This window comes from Histomonas meleagridis (assembly GCF_020186115.1).
Source record: "Histomonas meleagridis strain 2922-C6/04-10x chromosome Unknown contig_25, whole genome shotgun sequence".
NCBI classification, from domain to species: domain Eukaryota; phylum Parabasalia; order Tritrichomonadida; family Dientamoebidae; genus Histomonas; species Histomonas meleagridis.
In genome coordinates this window covers 112319-139565 of record NW_027150831.1, presented here as the reverse complement: position 1 = coordinate 139565, position 27247 = coordinate 112319, and the positions used below count along the sequence as shown (strand labels likewise).

General features: G+C 28.0%; 7 protein-coding genes across 7 annotated transcripts; 3 read left to right on the top strand and 4 right to left on the bottom strand.

The window, feature by feature from the left end:
* Nucleotides 1-4846: 4846 nt before the first annotated feature.
* GO595_004101 (dnaK protein) lies at nucleotides 4847-7957 on the bottom strand (the record flags this gene model as incomplete). Its single annotated transcript, XM_067917196.1, has 2 exons — nucleotides 4847-5241; nucleotides 6316-7957. The coding sequence occupies 2 exons, from the start codon at nucleotides 7955-7957 to the stop codon at nucleotides 4847-4849; spliced, it is 2037 nt and encodes a 678-aa protein (XP_067775639.1).
* A 3971-nt stretch (nucleotides 7958-11928) lies between these two features.
* On the top strand, nucleotides 11929-12438 carry GO595_004100 (uncharacterized protein; the record flags this gene model as incomplete). The annotated part of the gene is made up of 1 exon (XM_067917195.1): nucleotides 11929-12438. The coding sequence occupies one exon, from the start codon at nucleotides 11929-11931 to the stop codon at nucleotides 12436-12438; it is 510 nt and encodes a 169-aa protein (XP_067775638.1).
* A 1285-nt stretch (nucleotides 12439-13723) lies between these two features.
* GO595_004099 (CMGC family protein kinase) lies at nucleotides 13724-14626 on the bottom strand (the record flags this gene model as incomplete). The annotated part of the gene is made up of 1 exon (XM_067917194.1): nucleotides 13724-14626. One exon carries the CDS (start codon nucleotides 14624-14626, stop codon nucleotides 13724-13726), a length of 903 nt encoding a protein of 300 aa, XP_067775637.1.
* An 828-nt stretch (nucleotides 14627-15454) lies between these two features.
* GO595_004098 (Ser/Thr protein phosphatase) lies at nucleotides 15455-16366 on the bottom strand (the record flags this gene model as incomplete). Its single annotated transcript, XM_067917193.1, has 1 exon — nucleotides 15455-16366. The coding sequence occupies one exon, from the start codon at nucleotides 16364-16366 to the stop codon at nucleotides 15455-15457; it is 912 nt and encodes a 303-aa protein (XP_067775636.1).
* A 309-nt stretch (nucleotides 16367-16675) lies between these two features.
* On the bottom strand, nucleotides 16676-17854 carry GO595_004097 (uncharacterized protein; the record flags this gene model as incomplete). Its single annotated transcript, XM_067917192.1, has 1 exon — nucleotides 16676-17854. The coding sequence occupies one exon, from the start codon at nucleotides 17852-17854 to the stop codon at nucleotides 16676-16678; it is 1179 nt and encodes a 392-aa protein (XP_067775635.1).
* Nucleotides 17855-17970: 116 nt separating this feature from the next.
* On the top strand, nucleotides 17971-18696 carry GO595_004096 (14-3-3 protein; the record flags this gene model as incomplete). Its single annotated transcript, XM_067917191.1, has 1 exon — nucleotides 17971-18696. One exon carries the CDS (start codon nucleotides 17971-17973, stop codon nucleotides 18694-18696), a length of 726 nt encoding a protein of 241 aa, XP_067775634.1.
* A 6543-nt stretch (nucleotides 18697-25239) lies between these two features.
* Nucleotides 25240-26658, top strand: GO595_004095 (Katanin p60 ATPase-containing subunit A-like 2; the record flags this gene model as incomplete). Its single annotated transcript, XM_067917188.1, has 1 exon — nucleotides 25240-26658. The coding sequence occupies one exon, from the start codon at nucleotides 25240-25242 to the stop codon at nucleotides 26656-26658; it is 1419 nt and encodes a 472-aa protein (XP_067775633.1).
* Between the last annotated feature and the right edge of the window lie 589 nt (nucleotides 26659-27247).

Below are 27247 nucleotides of genomic sequence, written 5' to 3'. Positions count from 1 at the left end.
AAATTTTTAGATGTACAAATCCTAGATGTCGAAAAACATATTTTATTACAAATAATACTTTTCTTTACAATTGTCATTTGCCAATTAACGAAATAATGCGTCTTTTATATAATTGGATAAATAAAATCAATGTAACTTCTGTACAGAATCAAATAGGACATTATTTTACAACAATTTGTAATTATTATCATGAGTTTGATCGATTAATTTCATTTCAAATAAAGGATAATTCACAGAAAATTGGTGGTGAAAACATTATCGTCGAAATAGATGAAAGCACCATAGAGGACATCCAGTAGAAGGATCATGGGTAGTGGGAGGAGTTGAGAGAACTCCAGATAAGAAACTTTTCGCACAAAAGGTAAACAGTAGAAACATTGAAACCTTATCTAATATAATTTTTTTTAATGTAGAAAAAGGATCAATAATATATACAGATTGTTGGAGTGCATACATGCCAGCAATCGAATATTCAAACAAAAATCTAAATTGTAATTACACACTCAAACAAGTGAACCATTCCGAAGGATTTAAATTAGATGAAGGAATACATACCAATACCATTGAGGCAACATGGAATGGTATCAAGTGTAGACTGTGTTCAGTTCATAAAAATCAAAAATATATTAAAGGGCATTTATTTAGATTTATTTGGAGAAGACAAAACAAAGAAAATTTGTGGAATGCTTTTGTAATAGCACTTAAAGATATTCAATATGAATAAAAAATCAATTTTTATTTAGATTTTTTTTTATAATTTTTATTGTTATTATGAGTTTTATTTTTTGATGAAGCATGCTTTACTTTTATTTATATTTCGTTTTAATTGTGCTTTATTGTTTATTTATTCTTTGTTTTTATTCATATTTCATTTTTTATTCATATTTTAATTTTTTTAATGATTTGTTTTAATTCATATTCCAATTATTATTCATATTACATTTTTTATTCATATTTCATTTTTTATTCATATTTCATTTTTTTTCATGATTTGTTTTAATTCATATTCCAATTTTTTTTCATGATTTGTTTTAATTCATATTCCAATTTTTTTTCATGATTTGTTTATTCATGTTCCAATTTTTATTCATGATTTGTTTTTCATTATTGTCAACCATATTTTTCTTGATCTTTTAAGTATTCAAAATATAGCTTGATTTATGCATATGTATCTTAAAAGTTAGAATGGTAGCCATACATCACAAACAAGCACACTTGTGTAAAACAACTTATTCAAAAAGTTGATATCATAAAGTATTCAATAAATTATTATGACATATATCACTTTTTAAATGTTTTTTAATCGGATTATATTTTGTCAAACCGTTTTCCATTTTCTATTTTCATTTAAAACACGTGTCAATTATATTTTTATTGAAAATCAAATTGAAAGAATGATAATTTCTTTGAAAAAGCGGGATCGTTTCCTATCGTTCTAAATTTACCCTTTAAAAATCGATTGAGAGGATTTGGAGGTTTGGTCTGCGGTTGTGTAATTGATCCAAATACATTTACTAATTATTAATTTAGGTTTAAACTACCGATTTTGATTTTTTCTTGTTGGGTCAATTGATTTTGTATTTCCGGGAAACTTTTTAAAAGTGCCTTCACAAATTCAATCAAAACGATATTATCGTCATTCGATACGAACTTTGTATTGATGTGGAACAATAGAATTTTTAAGAGCTTTACATTCCCGATACATGCGGTTAATTCCTTGTATTTATTTTTAATTAATTCAACAATAAAATTCATCACTAATAAACATTCATTTGAAGCTGACGAAAAAGGTAAAGAGTCGAATAATAATTTTATATTATTTTCTGATAACAAAGCGTATTTTTTGATTATTCTCACGAAAGCATATAAAGATAAATCGAAAAATATCAAAGAATCATTTTCGAAGTCATTTTTATGTAACAAAACGTTAACAATTTTATCCAAAATCACATTTAAAACGTTTTGATTTATATTAATTTTTTCACATATGAAACAAATTGCTTTTATAGCATAGACGGCATTAATTTGCTCGAAATTATTCGTAATCGAATCCAAAAGAGAATTTAATAATATTTCAAATGTCGAAAAATCATTTGAATATATGTAATAATAAGGCAAAATTGTAAAAGGAAAAATTTGCAAATATTTTTGATCAATCATTATAACGACTAAAGATAGAATATTATTTTGAAAAATCGGAATCGAAAAATTATTAAAATTCTTAAAACAATATATAAAAAACAATTTTTCGAATATAAATTCATGAATTTTATTCTTTAAATCACATTTTTGTTTAATAAATTCAACAAATAATTCCATTAATTTCACCAAAACATTTTCTTCAATAAAATCTTTTCCTAATATTAAAGCATGTAATAAAACGCTACAAATTTTATCGGAGTTATTTATATCCAAAAAACAAAATGAATTAATAAAGCAAAATATTATTTCATTAGTTAAAAATTTCATTAAATTCGGATCGTTTATACTTTTGATTATTATATCCAAAAAATCCCAACAATTCAAAGCAATCCCATCGAAATAATAAATCGAAGTTATCCAATAATGACATAATTTAATAGTATCCTCAATGAACACGAAATAATTTTCTTGAATTGACTCAAATATTATTTTAAGTAAAATTATATTATATTTAATTTCATTTATACTTAAAACATTACCGAAATATACAAAATTGTTATCCTTTGAAGGAATTTGTTCAAAACTTGGAATTGTTATAATTCCATCGTTTTGATTAAATTTTGTGATTTCGATATCATTAAAAGAAGTTTTTATTAAATGTGTTATAAAAGGTGTTAATAAATTGGAAATTAATTTTCCAAAATATTTTATAAATGTAATAATACATTTATTACAAATGATTAAATCATTTTCATTTGAGAAATTTCGTTTCGAAATCGAAACTTCTAAAAATGGTAAAAACATTTCTTTATTATTAACTAAAATTTCCTTAAATTCTTTACAACAAATTTCAGCAATTTGTATCATCGATAAATAAATATTTGTGTTTAAGAACTGTGAAATTGTTGACATTAAAGAAGGAACGAATTTTATAAATAATAATTTCATTGATTTAATGAATTTCTTTAATAATTTTAATGATAACAAACGAATAATTTCCGAATTTGTATTTAATAAAATATGAATTATTACATTATATAATTGTTGAAATATTTCGTTTTCTTCTTTTATATTATATTTATTAAACAAATGAATTAAACATTTTAATAATTCGATTTGTATTTGTTCATTAGTTTCATGAATAATATTATTAAATATAATTGGAAATATTACATAAAAACATTCGTCTTGTATAAATGGTGATAACACATTACATAAATGTGAAATCGCTTTAATTGCACTATAACGAACTTGAGCATTATCATTATTTATATAAACGATAATGTTTTCGGTGATTTCTTTAATATGATTTATTAAAACAAATGTAATTTCGCCATTAAATACAGAAGTCATTAGTAAAAACGTCGAAATGTTTGTTTGATCAATTGAATAAATTCTTTTTATTGTGTTAATGATTATATCTGATGACGTTTTATTACATATTACTGAAAAACATTGTAATGCGAATTCACTGAATTTGTTTTGTTGTGAAATTAGACGGAAAAATATTAATACGATCGAATATATTAATTCTTCATCATCTTTAAAGTTTTTACCTAAAACTGTTAGTAATATTAATGACAAATATATAAATTCTTCATTTCCAATAATTAATGTAATGAATTCAAAGAGTTCATTAATATGTAATGCTATAAATCGAATTATTTTATTAAAGTTTTCGATTAATTCTTTTAAAACAAACGAAATGGATTCAGTGGGTATCGAATGAAGTAAATTTGTAAATATGTTGTGTAATATTTCGATGTTTTGTTGATATGGTATTATCGAAATTAATAAATGGAATTTCGTGTTGTAGAATATGTTTTCCATTTGAAGAAGTATTAAAATTTCATGAATGGGATAAATGCTTTGATCTGAACTCATTATGATGTTTGATATTGTGTCAACTATAAAACTTATGTTAGTTTGCGGAAATTGTTGCAATTGTTGAAGTAAAAAATCAATTGGATGTACTTCTGGATGAATTGTTGAAATAACAACAAATATTTGCTGGAAAATGTTGAGCAATATTTCATCATTTATATTCAACAAGAGAATTTGTTGAAATAAATTGGTGAAATTGGTCCAGAAAATTGTAAATAACTCTTGATCTTCGATTAATAAATTACTTGCTTGGGTCTCTCGATAAAGAAGGATTACCGCAATACGTAATGTAATTGGATTTTGATTATTTAAACAAAAAGTAAAAAGAGTTGAGATGAATAAATTATAGTTTTGCAATTTCATTTGGATTATAATAGATTCTGCTGCATTCCGGTCTTCATTTGACTCACTTATGGTCCCTTGTAAAAGAGCTTCAAATTGCTGAAGCTCCATGTTCACTAACCATTTCTTCAACGGTTATAAACCGCCAATGTATCAACTTTTTGTGATTGGTCGGGCCTAAGTAAATTATTCAAACAATAACGATAGATAATCCTCCTCACACCAACAGGAGCACACAGCAAACACAGAAACCAGACTGAGGTTCAATCTTATATTAGGCTTAACTGAACACTCAATGCTTTGAGCTTATTATTATTCATTGTTAATATCGTTTTGGACACATTTTTTCTATATTTCCGAATTTGATATGTCTATGAAAGTGTTTAGAAAAAAGCCCATACTAATATAGTTATGATATTTTTATTGACAATTTTTTGGTTTCAACAAAGAGATGAGATCATGAAGGTCTTCTTTACTTTTATTTCAAGTATCCCTTAAAATTACCATACACAAATCTATTTGTTTGTTGGGATTTTGTCTGATTTCCTGTTCTTTGTGTTCGTGATGATGATGGTGGTGATTGTTTTGGTTGGAATGTCTTTTGTCGCTGATGTGGCGATGATGGTGGTATTGATGACTGCTCTGATAATGATTTTGATAGTGGTGTTATTGATGAATTCGTCCGTTTCATTGGTGTTTGCTCGGTTGATGAAGGTTTCGCAAGTGGTGTTGATGATGATTTTGTTAGTGGTGTTGTTACAATTTTATCAAAGTTTTGCATTAAGCTTGATAATATTGAATGCATCATTTCCTTTAGTTTCTCATTTAATTTATTTGTTAATATTTCATCCATCATATTCGTTAATCGTTCATCTATTATAGTTGCCAATCTTTCATCTATTATATTTGCTAATCGTTCATCTATTATAGTTATTAATTGTTCATCTGATATATCTGAGGATTTTTTTTGCGCTTCTACAAGATCATGATCAAAATATATTTTTAATTGCTTTAAATTTGATTCAGTATATTCCTTTAAATCATCTTTTGCTTTGTTAATTTCATATTGTATTAGCTTCGATAAGTTATCTTTTAGTTGAGCTATTTCTTTAATTTTGCTTTTTACATTTTCCTTTAATGTATTAAGTTCATTTATTTCTTCACTTAAATTATTTTGCATTTGTTCTGATACATTCTTAATTATGCTCTGCTTTAATTCATTTAATTCATTTTCATCTAATTTATTTGATTTTGTAATTTGATATTGGAAAGATGTTTGATATTGTTTTGTTACTTCGTCAATTATTTTTTGTTTTATTTTTGATATTTCTTGCTTTTCATTTTTTATATTTTCATATAATTCATTTAATTTCTGGGTTTCTTTAATGAAACTATTTTGATTTCTTGTTATTTCTTCGTTTATGTATTGTTTTAATTCTGTTTTTTCTTTCTTCATATATTCATTCACTAAATTACCAATAAACGTTTTTAATTTTTTTTGAGGTAATTTTTCTGTACTTTGATTTTCTTTCTTAATATTTTCTGTTTTTTCATTTAATTCATTTTTAGCTGTTTGAATTACATTATCTATTTCATTTAGTAAGTTTCCAGCACATTTTACAATATTATTGTTTTCCCATTCTTGAATTTGTGGATCTTCATAATGTTTCTCTTGTTCGAACCATTTAGATAACACTTCATATTTATTTATGAAACTTTGGTATAAAAAATTTGATTCGTTTGTATTTGATTGTTTCACTAATTTTAAAGCTTCATTATTTTTTGTTTTAAATTGATTCATATAACCATAAACTTTTTTTCTAGAATTTGCATGTTCTATTAAATTTTTAATATTTGTTATTTGTTCTGAAATATCAATATTTTTTGAATTATTTTCATTTACAATATTTTCTAATTCCTGTGGATCTAAAAAATCTTTAAGTCTACGTGCTGTATAAATATTTGCTTGTAATGTATTTTGTAGCTCTTCAAGGTATTGATAATCATCATCTCTTTTTTGCATTTCTTTTTCTTTTTCTTTAAATTTTTGAATTTCTTTTATCCCAATATTTGGCGTATAAGTTATACCATTTTGTTGCATGACTTCAATTAATTGTGAAAGATTCATTCCAATACGAATATTATTTGATCCATTTGTTTTAATTTCTCCAATTTTCATTTGTTTTGTTTTAATATCTAAGTTTTTTGTTTTTGGTGGAACATTAATTGTTTTTTCATTTGGAATTTTGGAATTTCTTGTAAACAAAACCTTTGTAAAGTTTCCATATTCTGCATATATGTCTATCTTATTATTATCGCCATATTGATTTTGTTGATATATGTCATCAATTTGTACTCGTTTGTTTAAATAAGAGTTTGGTTCTAATACACCTGCTACATAAGCTGTTCCTTGTGCAATATATTCGTCTTGAATAGGATTTGGCTTAACTTCTTGTGATTGAAATAAGCGAGAAATATTGCGTAAAAATGGGTTAACGCGAGATCCGCCGCCGATAATCACCAAATCATTATATCTCTTTATATGAGCATCTTGATATGCTTCGAGAATAGGATCCTTGATTTGTTTGGCAAGTTCCTCAATACTTTTTTCGAATTCGGAACTTTCAAAGTCAAATTCGAATCCATTGGGCAATTCTTTACATCCAACGTTTATGTTCATTTTGATTTTTTTGTTAATATATAACTTTTCTTTAGCTGTGTTTGCAGCATAATAAATATTTAATAAATGTATTTTGGATAGTTGGATTCTTGGATATTTCTCTTTAATTTTATTTACGAAAAGTTGTTGAACTATTTTTGTTACATTCGAGCCTCCAAAACGTCTATCGCTTATTGAACTCAAAACTTGAACATTAATTGGCTTTTTCCCTTTTAGTTTAGTATAACAAATAGATACAACTGCAACATTCATAGATGTGTCACCAATGTCAATAAAAATGACATATATATTATTATCTTTAAATTTAGAATAATTATCAACTGCATACTTAACTGCAGCTGCTGTTGTGGAGTTAATTGTACATATGCAGTCAACGCCAGCAATTGAGGCAGCATCAAAAATTGCTTGTCTTTGTTGAATATTAAACCAAGGTGGAACAGTGATTACACAACGTGTAAAGTTCGTTGTTGAAAATGAATCTTCTTGGTATTGGACATAAGAAAAAATTGTTTTGAGTAAGTAAGCAATGCATTGTTCAGGTTTGATTTGGAATTCTTTTTTCCCATTATTAATAACAATACCTGTAAATTTATCATCTAGCTCGCAAAGATCAAATACAAACTGCTTTTGCAATTCAATACGTTCATTACTATTGAACTTTAACCCAACTAATTTATTTAAATCATAAATAGTTATTACATTAGGTACCAAATTGTTAGAAGCAGCTGTGTCGCCAGAGTATCGAACCGTTGGTGTAAAAGAAACAAATGAAGGAGTAAATCGGCACGACATTGAATCTGTCATAATTGCGGCTCTAACTCCTATATTTGTATTTATTTCTGAAAGTATGCTACCTACAATTCTTTTGTTTCCAAGATCAATCCCTAAAGTTGGTATTACCCTCGTCATGAGGAAAATTGGTTTCAAAAAATGCCATTGTACATAACTTTTTGTTGATTTAAAACCCTCCAAAAAACGAATTAATTTCCGTAGAAAATCTTATCGTTTTCTATGACACTTTTGCAATGGAGCTAAATTTGCAAGCTTACAACATAGATACAAAGTCTTTACTGCAACTTTTATACTTAAAGTAAAGATGTTTAAAAAAATATCATTATGGTCACATAAATAGTTCTCAAAAAATTTACTTAAAATTTTAAATGATTAATAATATGTCAAACAACTAAAAACAAATTATTTAACAAATTCATATATGAAATTATTTGAAGTTTAGAGGCTATTTTATTACTATTTCTTCATCATCTTTATCTTTGTTATATTCGTCGATTAAAATATCGAAATATTCCAAATTATTTTTTTAACATTGGTAACATATCAATGAATGTATTAATAATGGAAACCTTTCTATTTAAGAATTCATATCTATAAATAAAAGAGATCGAAGATATCAATGAAGTAAAAAGGCAATCAAAATGTTTTGGAATATCAAAATTATCAGTTGAAATATAATTTTGTAATTTAAGAAGAAATCCTTCAGTAATTCCATTGGACCATTTAAACAAATTTTCACGCATATTTCACATTGACCGACAAATATATCCTTTTCTTCTTGTATTGTTAATTTATCATTGATCGAATTGGATGAACAGAAAATGTGTTATAATTCGAAATTATTTTCATGGCAATTTGTTTATATGTCGAATCATTAGTTTCTTTTAATATATATTCAATATGTTGTTCATTTTTTTGAATATCTTTAGCAAAAAATAATTCGATGAATCAATAATAAAATATTTTATATCGAGATAAGTAAATTTACTTGGTCAAAGTTGGAAATGAATTGGATTTTGGATATGATATAATGGTCTGCTAGATTTCTCGTATTTGTTGTTGCATTAAAGGTTGTGAATCATATGCTTTTATAAGAAGTTTTTCATGATTTATATCTTTTGAAAAAGAAATTCAATTTTAGTTATATGCATGTTTAATTGACATATTATGTTTTTTTATTTCCAATGTTGAAATGTTTAAATAATTTTCAAGAAATGAAAGCCAAGAAATTAACAAATGACAAATATTCACTATTGAAAAATCAAAATTTTCTTCAGTTAAATCAAACACGATATGTTCAAGTGGAGTTAGTAATTTGTTGTAAATATTTGTAATGTCATTCAACATTAATAAAAAACCAAAAATTTGCACTTTTTCCTATCAAAAGTGACAACTTAAATGAAAACAATAACTTCTCAGAAAGAATACAACTCATTTTCCCAATAATCTTTTATAATCTATGTAAACCCATTACTAGTTGTCACCCAAATACCACCCACACCTAAACAAATTAAGCATTTCCTCATTAAACATTAATAATTATCTTATTCAAACACGTTATCACATATAAATTTTATTTACTTTAATCTGCTTAGAAGCAGTGTTGGTGCTAACTAAGCAGATAAAGTGCTTTTGGAGGCGATGGATCTCTAAACAGTACATTCACTGGTTCACTAGCCTTTGACAAACCCCCCTGAACTCATTACCCAATTCCCCATTTAGTATCCCTTCTTTTTTGAATTTCGTAAATATTTCTGCATCAAGTACATCTACCCATTTATATGAGTAATAGCCAGCGGCGTATTCAACAAGCTTTGCAAATAAATGGTGGAAGTTTCTTGTCATGCTTAGTTCTTTTCATCATCACCAACGTGATCATATTCATTCAGAAGTCTATCGTCCAAAATAGGGCACCCTATTCAATGTTCCACTTTTTCTATTGATACCGGCCTTTAAATTAACGGTAATTCGGTGAAGTTTTCAAACAGCGAAAAAATCGGTGAGATAACTTCATATTTTGTTTTGATGTCATTACAAGAAACAGATTATTCTAACCCATATGGGTTCATTAATTATGATGACATGAATCCTTTTCAAGCAAGCGAAAATCAACAAGACGAAACAAATTTAATTTCGTTTGATGATTCACAGAATCAAAGTGATCAAAGTACAGACTCAATAAATACAAGTGAAGCAAGTGATACGGAAAATATATCACAAAATAAAAATGATAAAAACATGAAAAAATCAATCAAAAAAGGTTTCACAAAAGCATTTAAGTTTGCAGACAATGTTTCTTCCAAATGCACTGATAAAGTAAGTCACTTGCATTCAACTCATGCAATTTCCAAAGCATTTGGGAAAATGTGTCATGCTGTCGATAGTTCCACAGTTAATGTTGTGCATTTTATAAAAGATAAATCGAAAAAGCTTCATATAAAAAATAAATAAAAAATACAAATTAAATTTTTTAAATTTTAAAAAACCTTTAAGCCAAATCACATGCATTGGTGCATAAAGATTTATTTATTCAATTTCGATTAATATAATTGATTTGAGAGTTTGATATTTCGTATATCACAAAAATGTAATATGTAATTTTTTAAGCAAATGATTCCAATTACATTTAATAAAATATTGAGTAATTGTTAAACATATTACTTATACATTAAAAAATCTGTTATGTTGAACCAATTTCTTGATTTTAAACGTGAAAGATATATATCTTCTATTTTTTATAAAAACTAAATAAAAAAATTTTCTGACTCAACTTGACAGATAACGTATTCAAATTTGCATGGAAACCATAAAAACCGTTTTCGATTGTTTTCACATAGATTTTACAAATTCATGTTTTCATTCATTTGCAATGTGCCCCAACCAATTAACCCACAAATTTTAGTCAATGAAACGCAAAAACAGCAAATTGCACAACAAACACATGACGCCAATGAGTCACTTGGAAAAAACGTAAAATGCAAGTTTACTCCAGAAGAAGATCAAAAACTCAGAGAATTGGTTCAAGCTCATGGAACATCCTCATGGAAATTAATTTCAAATTTGATGGGAACTCGTAATCTTCGCCAATGTAGAGAAAGATGGAAAAATTATCTTGATCCTGTTCTTCGAAATGATCCTTGGACTCTCGAAGAAGACAAGTTGCTTGTGCAAAAGTATTCAGAGTTTGGTCCAAGGTGGAATAAAATATCAAAATTTTTTGTAAATAGATCGGACAACAATATCAGAAACAGGTGGCAACTTATGTTAAGGCAGTGGGAACGAAGAAACTCTGATAAAAATCAGAGAAATGAAACATCCCAAAACGAAGATCTCCAAAAAACAAATTGACTGATAATTAACGGCCATCTCGAACTTTTTCTACGAATAAAACTGTTTTTATTGAAATTTCAATAAACTGTTTCCCAATTTGCGGAATTAATTCCACAATGTTTCTTCATCAAAATGAAAGGAAAGTATCTTTTAAACCAACAGCAAATGATTATGCATAAATATTTATTTGTAGGGGTAGTTACTTAAATTTTTAATTTGAAATAGTATTTGACAATGATTGAAAAATATTTAAATTTAATTTGCCTATTCTTTAAAGTGCAAATAAGACACTGCAAATTTCAAATTTGGGATTAGCAAATAATAAGTTGAGAAAATGTATTAACATTTATACGTTTGAAAGGTATACCTCTCAAGACATATGAGAAGGCATATCGTCCATTACTTATTGTATGAATTTGGCGATATTTATAATGTTGTATTTTTTCATGATTTACTTCTTAACAAAAAATTTTATATTAAACTTTATATGTAAAAAGCACAAAGCGTACTTTCATTTTTAATGAGTATAGCAATTCCTTTGATCAGAATGTGAAAGAATCGCTTTAAATGCCTCAAGGACTTACGGTTATTCTTAGGTTTTTTTAATTCAAAAAGTATGATAAAATTTTCCCTAACGTCTCCCTCAAATTTTTTTATAAAACTGTTTTTTTTCAGGTCAAAACGATTAAATTTTATTGAGAACGTCATTTAGATGGAAACCGTTAATTTAAGTGAATAAACCAAATAAAACCAAACCGATGCTCACAAAAAAGAAAAATTGTCGAGAATTGAGAGGACCACTCCAGCACAAGATGGACAGCCTCGTCAAACCACGAAGTCAGTCCTTTCAGAAGAATAGATTCGTTGTCTCACGTCACTCCATAGACCCAGCAGGTGTTCAAGCTCAGCCTCCAAAGCTTCCATCGTCTGAAATCAGAAATCCTATACCTTCAAGAACTAGAAAGGTCTTCACAATTTCCGTTCAACCAAAAGGATGTGAAAGTGTAAACCCAACAGAGTCATATCTTTATGGAAACAGCAGCTCCGGTGAAGACCCGAGCATTCTTTCATTAAAAAACCCAATGCCTCGTGCTAAAAAGCAATTCAAGATAACAAGAACAAACAGAGAGTCAACTGATCTTTGGGAATTGGTTGATTTCCCACAAAGAAATTCAACAGGAAATTCTTCAAGCAATGGTAATATTAACAAACCTCCAACTATTCCACAGAGCAGATCAGACTACGATCCATTGATTGACATATTTTAACAACAATTTTAATTATTGCTATTTTTTAATTTCAAATATGCAGCACATGCAAAAGCCATCTCTTGTTACTTTTTTCATACCATGTAACCATTTTGTTAAATTTCGAATTACATTTCGGATCACCAAATAAAAATTATTTCACCTCCAACCTGATTTTTGAATTTAACATAATGTTTTAGTAAGATATTTCCGTGATTTAATTTTTTGTTTATTATAATCAATTTCAAGATAGAAACATTGCAAACATGCTAACTTAAATTGAATCATTATTTGGTCAAAACATTGTTCATATAAATTCAGTAGTAGTAAAATGGCAAGTATAAAATATGACCAATTAAGCTGAATCCGTTAAAAAATTGATGGGAAATGAACAAAGAAACACAAAAAAAGGCAATTAAATTTATAAAAGCTGTATCTTCTCACCCAATTTCATCTTCGTTCAATGAAAATCCGGATGATCCTAGCGATTATTATACTTTTAATGCTATTCGTACAAGAATTGAAAATAATCATTATATAAAAATAAGTGATATACTTAATGAAATGGAGCAAAAAATTTCTATTATGGAACAGTATCAAGGTTTTTATGAAATAGCTTCAAATGAAATTCGAAAAATTATCGAAAAACAGAAAAAAAAATATTTTTTATCAAATGTAGAATGGGGTAGAATGATGGGAGAACTTAGAAACAAGTTATGTGGTGCTTTTTCAAAACAAACTGATAAAATCAAGAAATTTTCACACATAAAACCAATTGAACAAAAGCCTCAAATTTATTTCCTAGATTCTAATGATTATATTAACCTAGAAAAAGAGTTGGCCGATTGCACAGAGAATGAAGTTCATGATTTAACAAAAATTATTTTAGATAATCAGCCAGATATCAAGATTGAAAATGGCCTACTCAATGTTGCCTATTTGAGTCCACCTACAGTAATTCAAGTGAAAGAATATTTAATCAGAAAAAGACAATATTAAATAAATATTTTATTTCAATCACACTATATACTTAGGACTTTATGATTTTCCCTAAAGTTTATGCGCAATGCTAAATTACATTCATTTTTTACAACCTACCATCAGCTAAGTAAACTTTTCAATAATTTTTTCAACCGTCAAACATGTCAGTTTTATATCAACTTATGAAATCTATTTGACAATTATAATTAAAATTGCCGAATGACTTCAAGAATGAATAAACTTTCACAATTGATTTTTTGTTTTTATTATGAAATAATTTTTGTAATTTAAAACATCAAATTTATTCAATCAAAAACATATTTATTCAGAAAAATTCTTCGTTTTTCTGCATTGAAAATGATGGAGGTGTTGAAATAACAACTTTCTTTTTTTGCGATTTCGGAATTTCGAATCCGCCTGGAGGTCTTGGTACTACAACGACAGAGTTTGCCCTTTTTGTTATATCCTTCTTAACCACAGTAGCGTCATCTTTAATTTTCGGGCTTAACTGATCGTCTTGCTTAATCGCATTTGCAATTGCAATATAATCTATTCCAGGCGCAGATGAAGTGCTTAAGTTCGGATGCCTAAAGAAGTTCGGCTTTTGGCCTTCTTTGAACGCGGGATGTGAAAGAGATGCTTTTGCAGTGATACGATCTTTTGGCCGATATGCAAGAAGTTTGGAAAGGAGGTCAATTATGGATGGGCTGACTTTCGGTAAAAGCCGTGAAAGCTTTTGTGGTGGATATTGGACAAATTCAAATGTATGAAGTTTATCAGGTGGGCACATTTCGGCAAGTACAGTATGCGATGGTGTCCCGAGGATTCGGTGAATTCGATTTATTTGGTCAATTGTAGTTTTTCCTGCAAATAATGGAAAGCCCGTTAAGAATTCATAAAGAATACAGCCAACTGCCCATATGTCGATGCCAGGACCATAGGTGCCACAGGAAAGAAGAAGCTCGGGTGGACGATACCAACGTGTACATATATATTCAGTTAATGGAGTATTGGAAGAAAGATCTTTAGAAGACCCAAAATCACCAAGCTTAAGCTCCATTTTACGTGGGTTAATAAAACAATTTTCTGGTTTGACATCTCGGTGTATTATGTTTTTGGAATGAATATCATCTAAAGCAGTCAAGAGTTGATATACAAGTAAAAGAGCATGATTAACTGGAAACGGTCCACGAATTTCCCTCATATAAGCAAAGGCATCTTTATCCATTAAATCGATTACCAATGACAGCCGAAACTTTTTTGGTTCAAATATTACTTCGTGTAGCTTTATAACATTTTTAGAATCTTTGATCCTACGCATGATATTTATCTCTTCGATTTGTTCAATTTCTTCAATTTTTTGGAATTTTCTTTTAAATACTTTTAGAGCATAAGGTGTTTGAGTAACTTTGTGTTGTACATGGTATACAGAACTGAAGTTTCCTTCACCTATCTTGGAAATAATGGTGTATTCTTTGAGTGCGTCTATCCTTGTGCTCATTTTGGTTAACTCTTTCGTTCCTTAGCTGATTATTTTCGCCTCAATATTCCAATTTGACAATGAAAAAGTCCTTTGAAAAATTCAGAGGGTGGATAAAATTCCTCTCTAAAACACTGTTGATAAAATTTCTTCAACGGTTGTTATGTTGCGAATTCGTGTTTTTGATGAAAAATTAGAGTTACTTGTTTTACCCTTACTATGAAAAACAAGCCAAACCTATTTAACACAAAATATTAGAAGATTAATAATGTTTTTGCTTCGGTTGAGAAAGAAAAAATGTTTAAGAATTGCTTTATATTGGATAATTAATTATGACATTTATGATTTCATTCCACATAAGACTATAAAATGTTTTGATTATAAGAAATATAATATATCTTTTGGGTAAAATGAAAGAAACATTTTGATTTTGTCACTTTTGCTGTCATAATATTCATAAATGCTTGGACAAGTTCAGAAGTTTTTGATCAAAAAACCAAATTATCAAACGAAACAACATAAAAACTCGCTGTCATTGCGTTGAGCAAAATAAAGATTTATTCAAAAAACTTTTCCTTATTCATTTTCGGCTTCTTCTTCATTAATATCAGCGCTTTGATGCAACACGAAGATATTGAAGTTAAGCGCTTGGTCGAAGGACATATATGCTGCTTTATTTGTATTTTGTCCAGCATAACATGATGCAGTGAAAACGGTCGCGACGGTTTTTAACGGTGCGAATGGGAAATCAACTCCTTTTTGCGCCATTTGGTGGCCTCTGATGAGCATAATGAAGCCATTCTTCTCTAAGAACGACTGCACGACGCTAGGTCCAAATGTATATGTTGAGCCTCGTTCATTTGGACCCCATTCAGTAACATATCTTGATGGATCGGACCAGAGAAGATCTGCAAGGAGACCTTCTTCAGGTATTGGAGTTGGCCGTTTGATTGCTTGGATCTGGTCTATTGATTGAAGATCGGGTGATAACCCTCCATGAACGCAAAATATCTTACCACCAATGATGGCTGATATTGGAAGACAACAAAAGGCTCCGTAAAAATATGATAAAGCTTCGTTGCTTAATTTGGTGCAACATTCATTAGCAAATCCAAAGTATTCTGTCATCTCAGGGCTTTCATGATTACCCCTCAATAAAAATATGTTGGATGGGAAACGCACTTTCATAGCAAAGAGTAAGCATATGACTTCAACACTGTTAGGTCCTCTATCAACATAATCACCTAAGAATAAGTATTTGACAGATGGATCAAAACCACCTGATTGGAAAACTGCTATTAGGTCATAGAGCTGACCATGAATATCACCGCAAATATTTATTGGTGGGCTTAAATCAAGTACTGTTGGTTCATTCAATAAGATTGTACTAACAGTTTTACATAGTAAGATGGCTTCCTCTGCATCCATTTTGATAACTCCTGTTGATATAATATTCCGCATGATTACGTCTAGCTTTGAATCGTCCATCTTGCTCGAGCACGTGTTAGCCGTTATATTTGTTGTTTTACTCACTTTTGGGAAAAGTGTCATGTCATTCAAAATGCATTGAATTTGAATTCAGAACCGCACTGATTCGACAAAGAAAATTAAATAAATGTTACTATGTATGATATATTATTAGTTATAAAAACATGTCATTGGAAACTTAACAGCTTATTATATCTTTTACATTTCCTTGAAACAGTCTTTGTGATTTTAAAAGTTTGCACATTTAATAACATGACCAATTTTTATTTACAAATATATATATATCATAAATCAAGTAATAAATTCACATTACTTTAATGACCAAAAAGGTCGTTCGCCCGCCATTCGAACTGTTTTTATGTTTCCATTTTTCTCAACTTTTCTTTTGATGAATCCCCATGTCCATGATACATTATTTCCTTGTGATTCAACATTTCTTCTTACGTCATCAATGTAAGACATTTGACCATCTTTACTTTTCAGAAGATTTACAATTATTGGATAAATTTTATTTGTTTGATAATTCGCAAATAAATAATAAATATAAAGGAAAAACACAATCAGCCAAACAATTGTTAAGCCACAAAGATCTGAATGCAAATCACAAAAATCGACTACTTTACAAAAAAGTGTCCTGCTCGGTTGGGAAATGACAAAAGAAGAATTCGAAATCTGTACGTGATTAGAATCAAATGCAATATATTTAATGAAGTCATCATTAAACTCAGATGTAATTGGGATGCTTTCTATTGGTGAAATGCAATCATTTAATTGGAAAATAAGTTGTGATTCAAGTTCTTCAAAATTATTCGTGTCAACAAATATTTCAGTGTTTTGTTTGAGTTTGGTAAAGGAAAAGATACCAATAAAAATAGCAATAATAAGAATAATGAAACCAGAACAAAACTGACGGTTAACGGTTTTACCGGGAGGTTTGTGACGGTTTGTTGAGAAAGGTGTCATTTTTTCATCCGCCGATAGAGGCGATTTCTGTGTCGAGTGAGATGAGGGCAAATTTGGTGGAACAAACCCTTTTGTAGGACATGATAAACTCCGAGGACTAAGATGATAGTTAGGTAATGGAGATTTCATTTGTGATGAATTTTGAGATGAATCTTGATCTAAAATATCGTTTTTTTCAAATAAATCCAATTCTTCTTGTGGCTGCTCTGTCTCCATATCAAAAGGAGTATCCTGTGTATTAAATTTTTGTAAATCATTAGTAATTTCATCATCAGCAATAATATCAGGCGGGATTCCTTCAACAGGATTTTCAGTAATATTGCTTATCTCATTAACTTCTTCTTCCTCTTCTTCGGAGTAATCAGATGAACTTTGCTCTAAATCTACTGGTGGATCTTCAATTCTTCTTAAAAAAATTTCTTTTCCATCAGGGAGCTGAACTGGTTTAATGTTATTTTCCTGTACACCAATTAACCGATCTGAGAGTTTTGTTTCAATTATGTCCTTTTTAGTTTCTTCATTCATCCAGTTAAAAAAAGTTGCGAAACCGTTTAATATTCCGATAGGAATTTAATAAACGGCTTCTTTATTAACGGAAAATATAAACGACTTTCCAGCCATCAAAAATCATTTTATTCGCAATGATAGATCAACAGCAAGAAGATTTAATGTTCTTCTCTTCAATGTATCTTTCCCAAGGAAGAAACTCAAGTGCTATTGAATCTATTAAAGAACTTATTAATTTAAATCCTGTTTTAGATATTAAAACTAGAGGCTATTTCCAAGTTGTTTATAAACAAATTATCGATAATTTAAGAAGCTCTTTAGGTATTATTAATTCATATTATGAAATTGAACAAGAGATGAATCACACAGAAATGGCTTCATTTCTTCTTAAGAAAAAAGAGGAAATGTGTGACAGGTTAATCCCTCTATGTAAAGAAGCTATTGGTCTTATCGACAATATTCTTTTACCAAATGCGCAAGATCCTCAAATGTCAGTATATTTCTTAAAGTTAAAAGGAGACTTTTACAGATATGTTGCAGAGTATTCTGATGAAACAGAATCTGTTTCTGCTGCTAATATGGGTGAAGAAGCATATAGTGAAGCATTCAATGTCAGCGATTCCAATTTACCATTCTTTGATCTTGTTCGTTTAACACTTGTTTTAAATGCTGCTGTTTTTAAATATGAGATCCGTAAAAATTATGAAGCAGCAACTGAAATGTTAGAGAATGAAGTTAATAACTCCGAACAAATTCTCCAAAATCTTAACGAAATAGAACAAAAAGAAGCAATGGCAACATTAGGGCTCATGAAGCAAAACCTTTCTATTTGGTCAGAATTAAATGAAGAAGATAAATGATTTTAAAAGAAAAGTGTTTTGAATGAAGAAAATAGTTTTAAAATAATATGTAAATATTTTTAATATATATTAGCTAAAATAAATATCTTTTAGTAAAGAATTGTTTTTCTTAGTTTGATGGAAAAATATTTTTTTGACATTAATTGTCAAAGGTTAAAACTTTAATAAAAAAAAACTCAACATACTTTTGTGGGAGAATTTTAAGATATTCTCAGTGAATTCATCTCAAGTTAAAAGCTTATCAATTTGAAGATATTTTTTTGCGAACCTAACCAATTTAAATATATATTATACATATATAGTCAATCTCAAAAACAGAGTTTCAGCAATCTTCTAGGCTTAAAATAAATGGTATTTATGTTTAATTTAGCATTATGATAAAAAACGGTTACCACAACCGTCAAAAATGGCGCCATATTAATATTCTGGATAAAATTATAAAACTCATTAATGAACAATAAGACAAGTAACGCTAAAACAAAAACATTGATTAAAAATTATTCTTTACCCAAGTTTATGCAAGATTTAGAATCTGTTGATGAAATTATTTTTGGTTTGAGCTAGTTAAATCATACTTTCTATGATTGGACAGCTTCGATTCGTAAGCGTAATTAATTTTGGGGCACCCCTGTTTTTGAGGCAAAAAAACATATTTTTGAAAGCTTTACAATTTTTAAGATGGAAAAAGAAAATTTCGTGCAATTACTTAATGAAATTGCAAAATTTTCTCATCTAAATATTTCAGAAAAAGCAAAAAGTATTATCCAAGAAGTTTTATCTTCTAAAAAACAGGATGTATCAGATGATTCAAATTTGATCAAAGCAATATCAATGATTCTTGAAAATAAAAAATATTCAAAGCAAGCATCAAGCCTTGTGAATAAAGTTTGTGTTTTAATATTATCAAAATTTTTCCCTTCTTTATCAATCCAAAAATTATTACATGGAATTCAAATTTATTCAAATAATGCAGAAACAGAGCAAGTTTTAAAGTTACTGCAATTTTATGCTACTTTGCTGCCAGTTTATATTACAGATATTAAGATTCTTCAATTATTATTTTCAATGTCAATTTCTTTAATAATTAGACCAAGTCAAATTGTTTCTTCAACGTCATATGCATCCTCTTTACAAATGATCTCATTGTTTATTAATTTTATCCACACTGAAAATCCACAAATATCTGATAATGAAATTGAAAATCTCATACAAATATGTAAGCATAAATTTAGCAAACCTCTTTTTGCTGTTGTTTATGCCATTTTTTATGATATTTCATCCATAATATTATCGAAACCATTAATTTGGCTTGATATTCCAAATATTCCAAAAGACACACTCTTTAAACTGTGGGAAAACCTAGCCATATCGCATCATTCCATTATTTTAAATGAGCCATCATTATTAGAAATCATTGAAAACTCAGTTGTTATTCCAATTATTGATATTTCCGAAGTTAACTTCCTTATTTCCTTTTTAGTTTATTATTGTGACATATTTCCAGACACATCAATTTCCATTTTTTCATATTTTCTTTGTAATTTAAACGGAACCTCTTCACAACACCAATCATTGATGTTTTTTTATGAATTGTTTTTTAAAAATAATTTTTTCTTAACTTCTTTTCTTGATTCATGTGATCGAAAAGGTATTTTAATTGATACTTTTATTGAAAGCTTAAGAGTAATTACTATAAACAATCAAAAATTTCAATCAATAAAAATATCGACAAAAAACATCCAAACTATATATGAAAAAGAACGATTTTTCCAAACTGTTCCAATTGAAATCTGTTTCCAAATCATATTATCATTAGATAATGAAATGAAAAGCACCGAAAAATTATTAAACAAAACACAAACACCAAAAATCATCAAAACAAACAATAAACAAAACAAGGAATTTTACATAAACCATTCAAATTCTCTATCGTCAGAAAATTTGTCACAAAAAGATAAACCTAACAAAAAGTCGAGACGATTTTCATCAATAAATACAATTTCTATTTTACCACGCTCCAAATTTCTTCATCGTATCTGGAAGAAATTAGTATTTATCTTAATAAAAGCGATTAAATATTCGGATGATGACTCTATTCAAACCACATTTAACATTTATGAACTTCTTTTATTATTATTTATTAAATATGAAACCAAAAGTGGTAAAGAATATTTAATTAAATATTTATTTGAAATATGTACCAAAGAACTTGATTTATATAATTACAAACAAAAGAAAAATTATGCAATTAAACTTTTACAACATTTATTAAATATAACACCAAAAATATTTAAAAGTTTTTATTTAGAACTTTTTTCAATATTTTCTACAATTGATTCCATACGAATTGATATTACATTTACACAAAGACTTAATGACAATGAATTATATGAATTTTGTAATGAGTTAATAAAAGGAAATAATTTTTGTGTTTCATTTATATTACCAATTATAGAAAATAATAATCAACGAATTAATCAAATCATTCCAATAATCAAAGAATTTATCATTACCAAAATCAATGAAAAAGAATTCCAACGAATAATCAACAAAATGATCATTGAAATATCAACGAATAAATATAATTCCGAACAAACGTATAAAGAAATATTAGAAATCTTTTGTGAAATATTAAAACTAAATGATGTTAATGAAGAAATCATCAAAATTACAATTGGGCAAATCAAATATTTAATCCAAAGTAATACAAAATCATTAAAAGTAAATAATTGGAACTTAATATTAAATTCATTAAAAATCGAAAATTTCCAACATATTACACAATCAGTTTTATCTGAAGTTTTCATCATTATTACATCGATTTGTAATGATTATATACAAGTATTAAATGAAGAATGTACTGGTAATTTAATAAATTTAATATTCGAATACGCGTCACAATTAAACGATATAAATATTTCATTATCTTCTTTAGGATTATTATGGAATATACCATTTGAAATAATTAATAAGTTTAATAATTGGAAATTAATTTCGAATAAAATTATTATATTATTTAATGATTTAAGAAATGATGTTTCGACTTGTGCAATTCGAACATTTTTCACTTTAATTAATTCACATATTTCTCAACTATCAAATGAAATCAAAAACGATTTAATTAATAATTGTTTCATCCAATATTTAACGACAATGAATGAAATTAATAATAAAACTTGGGACGTACAAAACTTAGCAATATTAGAAATATGTCATTGTATTACATCGTTTTATAATTACTTCGAAAATATTTCGAATTTTAATTCGTCGTTTTGGTATTTGTTAATTGATAAACAAGAATTGTTCTTAAAGAATTGTACGAATCAAGACATTAATATTAATTCATTTACTTTTTATGAAGAACTTTTCTCCAATATGAACTTATATACAAAACAAATACATAAATATTTGTTGAATTCATTTTCAAGAATTATTATAAACTTCATAATCAATGAACCTCCTAAATCTTTAGTATTAACTTCTTTCGGTCGAATTTTGCCTCGAATTTTATTGACACAAAAAAATTATTTGGATGTCGACGATTTAAACGTTTGGATTTTGATCATTTCTAAGGTTTGTATATATCTTCCATGTAATATTTATATTAATTTTTCAACACAAAAAACTTTAAATGGTTTAATGGATTTGTTCCCTTTAAATATTGAGTTTACTGAGTTGATTTATAAGGGATTAATTGAGATAATAATTAATTGTGAGATAAAATGCGTGAAAGAATATGTTACAAAATGTTTAAATCAAATTTATAACTTCGATTATGTGGATAAAATTCATTTTTTGGTGTTAACGAAACCAATTTTTAGTTGTGCTGAAACAACTTCGTTAATACAAAGTTTTATTAATTATGATTTTGTCGATAATTTCGATGTTATTTTCGATTGTTTTATGGATATTTATGTGAAAAATAAAAATTTGGATGATAATATCGCAATGAAAATAATTTCTTTTTTGCCAAATTTAAAAGTCGAAAATTTAAATGTTTTTATAAATAAATGTTTCCAAAATTCAAAAGTTTTAATGGAGATTTGGAACATTTATTGTGATCCTTTCTCTGAGAAATTTAATGATTTCGTGTATAAGAATTGCTTCGAAATGGTTTTGGATAAAATTATGGAATTGTTGAATATTTATATTAAAGACGAAGAAAAACTTTTCGAAATTTTAAAGTTTTTGACTTCGGCTAAAGTACCAAAAAAAACTATTGGAAATCAAAAACAATGTAACTCATGGCATTTATATAATATCACACCAAAAATTATAAATTTAATAAATGATGATAGAGATAAAATTAAAAATCAAGCAAAAATTATATTGGAAATGTTAATGAATGAAATATCAATAACAATTGGAAAGTGACAAGCGTAAACTTATCAAAATGCACCGATAGAAAAAGCATGTTTCAACTTTTTTGTAATGTATTTAAATAACTGTTTTGTTTCAGGAAAAATGAATTCAATTTAGATACCTTTTAACATTGATATCAAGACAAACAAAAAAACATCTATTTAAATAATTCGAATAAATACAGTTTAATGGTTTCAGAATTTGATTTTGTGAATTTTTACTAAAAATAGATTTAGTAAATAAATTATTATAATGTAATAATTCATTTTTATTTGAACTTATATTTTTTATAGTGAAAAAACCTTATTGACACAGACTAAATGAGTGAATGTTTTTGAAGTTTGATCAAAAATGATCCTTTCAAAAAATTTAAAACATTGTTCTTTATGATGACTTCACTTTAACTTTATATCATTTGACAATTAGCAGAAAATTGTTTTGCAAATTATTAAAAATCGTGTGTAAATACACCAATTTCCACATTGTTTTTAGAACAAAACAAACATATTGGCACAATCTATCAAATATATATGTTTTATGTCCAATAGTTATTTATATTTCTTCTTTATAAGAAAAAGATTACAGCAAATAAGTATTGTCAGCTTTAGCATTACCATCACAAATTCTCATCGTTGAGATTTTATTTGAATTAATAACCGTAATTTTCATAGTTGAATTTTTCAAAAATTGAGAGTTTTATTTCGCAAATTAAGAATTTTATTGCAAAATTGTGATTTTTGAAATGTGTGGAAAATGATCGTTTTAAGTCTCCATAAAACTGAATCTTGAATATACTTTTTCTCGTTGCTGAATTTCACAAGTGGACAAATACCAATATATTTGACCCCGCTGAGTGGTTGTTCTTTTGCGAATACAGACAAAAACATAATAATTACAATATTAAAATTCCTGCAAATTCATATATAACTCATCTTCCATCATACGGGTTTGAAACAGGTGGAACTTACAGTGCTCAAATTATAGGGGAAAATATGGGGAATATTCTCTACTTAATTGAAAAATCTTCATTTAAAATATCGGCTCGGAAGATATGTAAGAACAAAATAATTCCGAGATACAAATGGAATGGTACAATTAAAGCTCATAATGTATATTCTACTTATATAATTGATTGTGATCGAAATCATCAAGAAATCACTGTTTCCCTTCAATATTCAAATCCAGATTCCAAAGGTGATTATCGTGAGTTTGGTGTATTTCCACTTCTTATCTTTATAGCATTTTTGTATTTCATCATATTCATATTATGGCTAATTAATTCCCATTTTTATCCACAATTTCATGTCTGGATCCATCGCGTCATGACATTTCTCCCGTTATTTAAATGTATTTCCCTATTACTCGAATCTCAAATATATATACAAAATTCATTTTTCGATGTCTCAATTCCATTAGTTTTCTCAGTAGTTTTCTATTCGTTACTATTTACTACCATAGGCCTTTCATTCTCCGGGCTTAGTACGTATTCTGAACATCTTCGAATAATTGACATATTAATATATTCAATTTGTCCATTTATATTTTTTGGGTCTAATGCTCTTTCTAATTACTATCCATCATTTTTAAACTTTTCATTTTTAGCTTTGCTCATCATTGTGCTCAAAGTCCGAAATACATATTTAAATATCAAAAAACTTTGGAAGAAATCGCACGAAAATTCGCAGCGGTATAGACTGTTTAAAATAACATCCTTTATGAATATGACTCTTTTGGCTGTTTTCGTTTTGTTCATAATGAATGTGATTGCATTAGCATTTCGATTTTGGTGTTTTTGGAGAGTGTTAACTATGGAAACGGGAATAATAATGCTCTTCATAACGCAGATGAGATACTTCTTCTATAAAACATCTAAGCAAACGCCAAAAAGAAAAAAAATTGTTTGGTTAATTGAACCATATAAGGAACCAAAATTGACTTTGTTAGAATAAACATTTATAATTAGTTGGAAATATTTTTTATTCTAAATTTTGATTAATCAAAATTTAATTATCATCAATTTACAAAATATTTTAAAACAAAAAATTCAAATATATTTTTAGGTAGTTCTTTAATGTTGCTACATTAAAAGATATTATCTTCAAGGTGTAAAATGCTTGCGAAGTGAAATTGTTTTTACTTTTTTGATAAACTATTGAATAATATGCGATGTCGACTTTGGAAATGAGGAGAGTAAGGCAGCAATCAAAAGATTCTGATGAAGCCGAAAAAAAAAGGAAAATTCGTGATTCAATTGTTCTTTGTATACAGCATATGATTTCTCTTGGATACATTGATTCAGCTGAAAAAATCTCTCAAGAATCAGGAATCACCACAGATAAATATGAACTATGTGATAACATAAATTTACTACAAATACTAACAGATTTTGAATCTTTCCAAGAATTAAAATATGGTCAAAAGCCTAAAATATCTAAACTTTCAAAAAAATCATCAACGCCTCCCAACATCAAAAAACCCAATCTTCCACCTCTTGGTGATAAATCCAAAGAGCGACCACAATATATTCGACCGACTAAAGTCAAAACCAAATCTGATCAAAATCTTGAAGATCTTCAATCACCTACCAACAACCCAACTTCTTCCGATGTTACCAACACCAAACGAACGCCTGATATTTCTACCGAAGTTAAACTTCTTAAACCAATTCCAATCCAACTTCGATCTGAGTATGGTGACTTAACGAGTATTATCGCTCGAGATATTTTTCTTGATAGTACTGGTGTCAAATGGAATGACATCATTGGCTTACAAGACACCAAACGTGTACTTCGTGAGGCTGTTGTTCTTCCACTTAAATTTCCACAACTTTTTTCATCTAATAAACTTTTAACGCCATGGCGTGGTGTGCTTCTCCATGGCCCTCCAGGGACCGGCAAGACCATGCTTGCTAAAGCTGTTGCTGGTGAAGGGACCACTTTTTTTAACATTTCCATTTCATCAATCATCTCTAAGTGGCGAGGTGACTCTGAGAAACTCATTCGAGTATTATTTGAACTTGCGCGTTATCATGCGCCATCCACTATCTTTATTGATGAGATTGATGCTGTGATGTCTAAGCGTTCATCAAGTGATGAGCACGAAGCATCACGTCGTATGAAAACTGAGTTTTTGATACAAATGGACGGACTATTTCAAAGCGATGCGTTAGTTTTTGTATTAGCTGCATCCAATTTCCCTTTTGATTTAGATCCTGCATTGTTGAGAAGACTTGAAAAAAGAGTTTTAGTTCCATTACCAAATGAATTTGAACGTGAGCAAATGTTCAAATCGTTTTTAAGTGGCGGAATTATTAAAGACGATATTGATTTTAATGAGCTCGCGAAGAAAACAAATGGTTATAGCGGCAGCGATATTCGATTAGTTTGTAAAGAAGCTGCTATGGAACCATTAAGAAGATTGATGGAAAAGTTACAAAGTGAATACGGTGATGATTACTTGGACGAAGTAAATATAAATGATATGAAACTCGGACTGATAGAGAAGAAGGATTTGGAAATAGCTTTGGAAAGAACTGGCGCAAGCGATATGTACGATGTCAAGAAGTATGAGGAATGGCAAAAAAGATTCGGTGTTGTATAAAATATAAAATTGTTTGTTTATTTAAATTATATTCTATTGAGATTCCGTTTTTAGAAATGTAATAATAAAAACTATTACTCCAACATATTATGAAAATTGGAATAAAAGACTAATAAAAATATGGTTATGCGTTCTTTACTAAAAACATGGTTATGTATATACATTAAATTAAATCAATGTTTTTGTAATTTTAGATTTTAAATTATTTCTCATAACATTGATAGATAAATGTTTAACGAACTATTAACATAAAAATATTTATAGGAAATAGCCCAATGTAAGATATCATAATAAAAAACATCTTTAGGAAATGGGCGCATCGAATTTTATTCAAACTGTTTATTTTGAGAATACAATTTGTTATGAATCGCGCAGCGTTGTGAATCTGACGCTAAGAATGTGAATTGAAGTGATTTGTTGGCATGTTTTTTCTATGGATTTAAATCGTAAACAACAGAAAAAAACACGGTTGACGCTGAAGAAAAAGTCTTGATTTCTGTTCTTTCGTTCTCTTCACCATTTCATATTCTTTTTTTTAACTCCTTCATGAAACACTTTGTATTATCTTATTCGATTTACTTTATTTGTA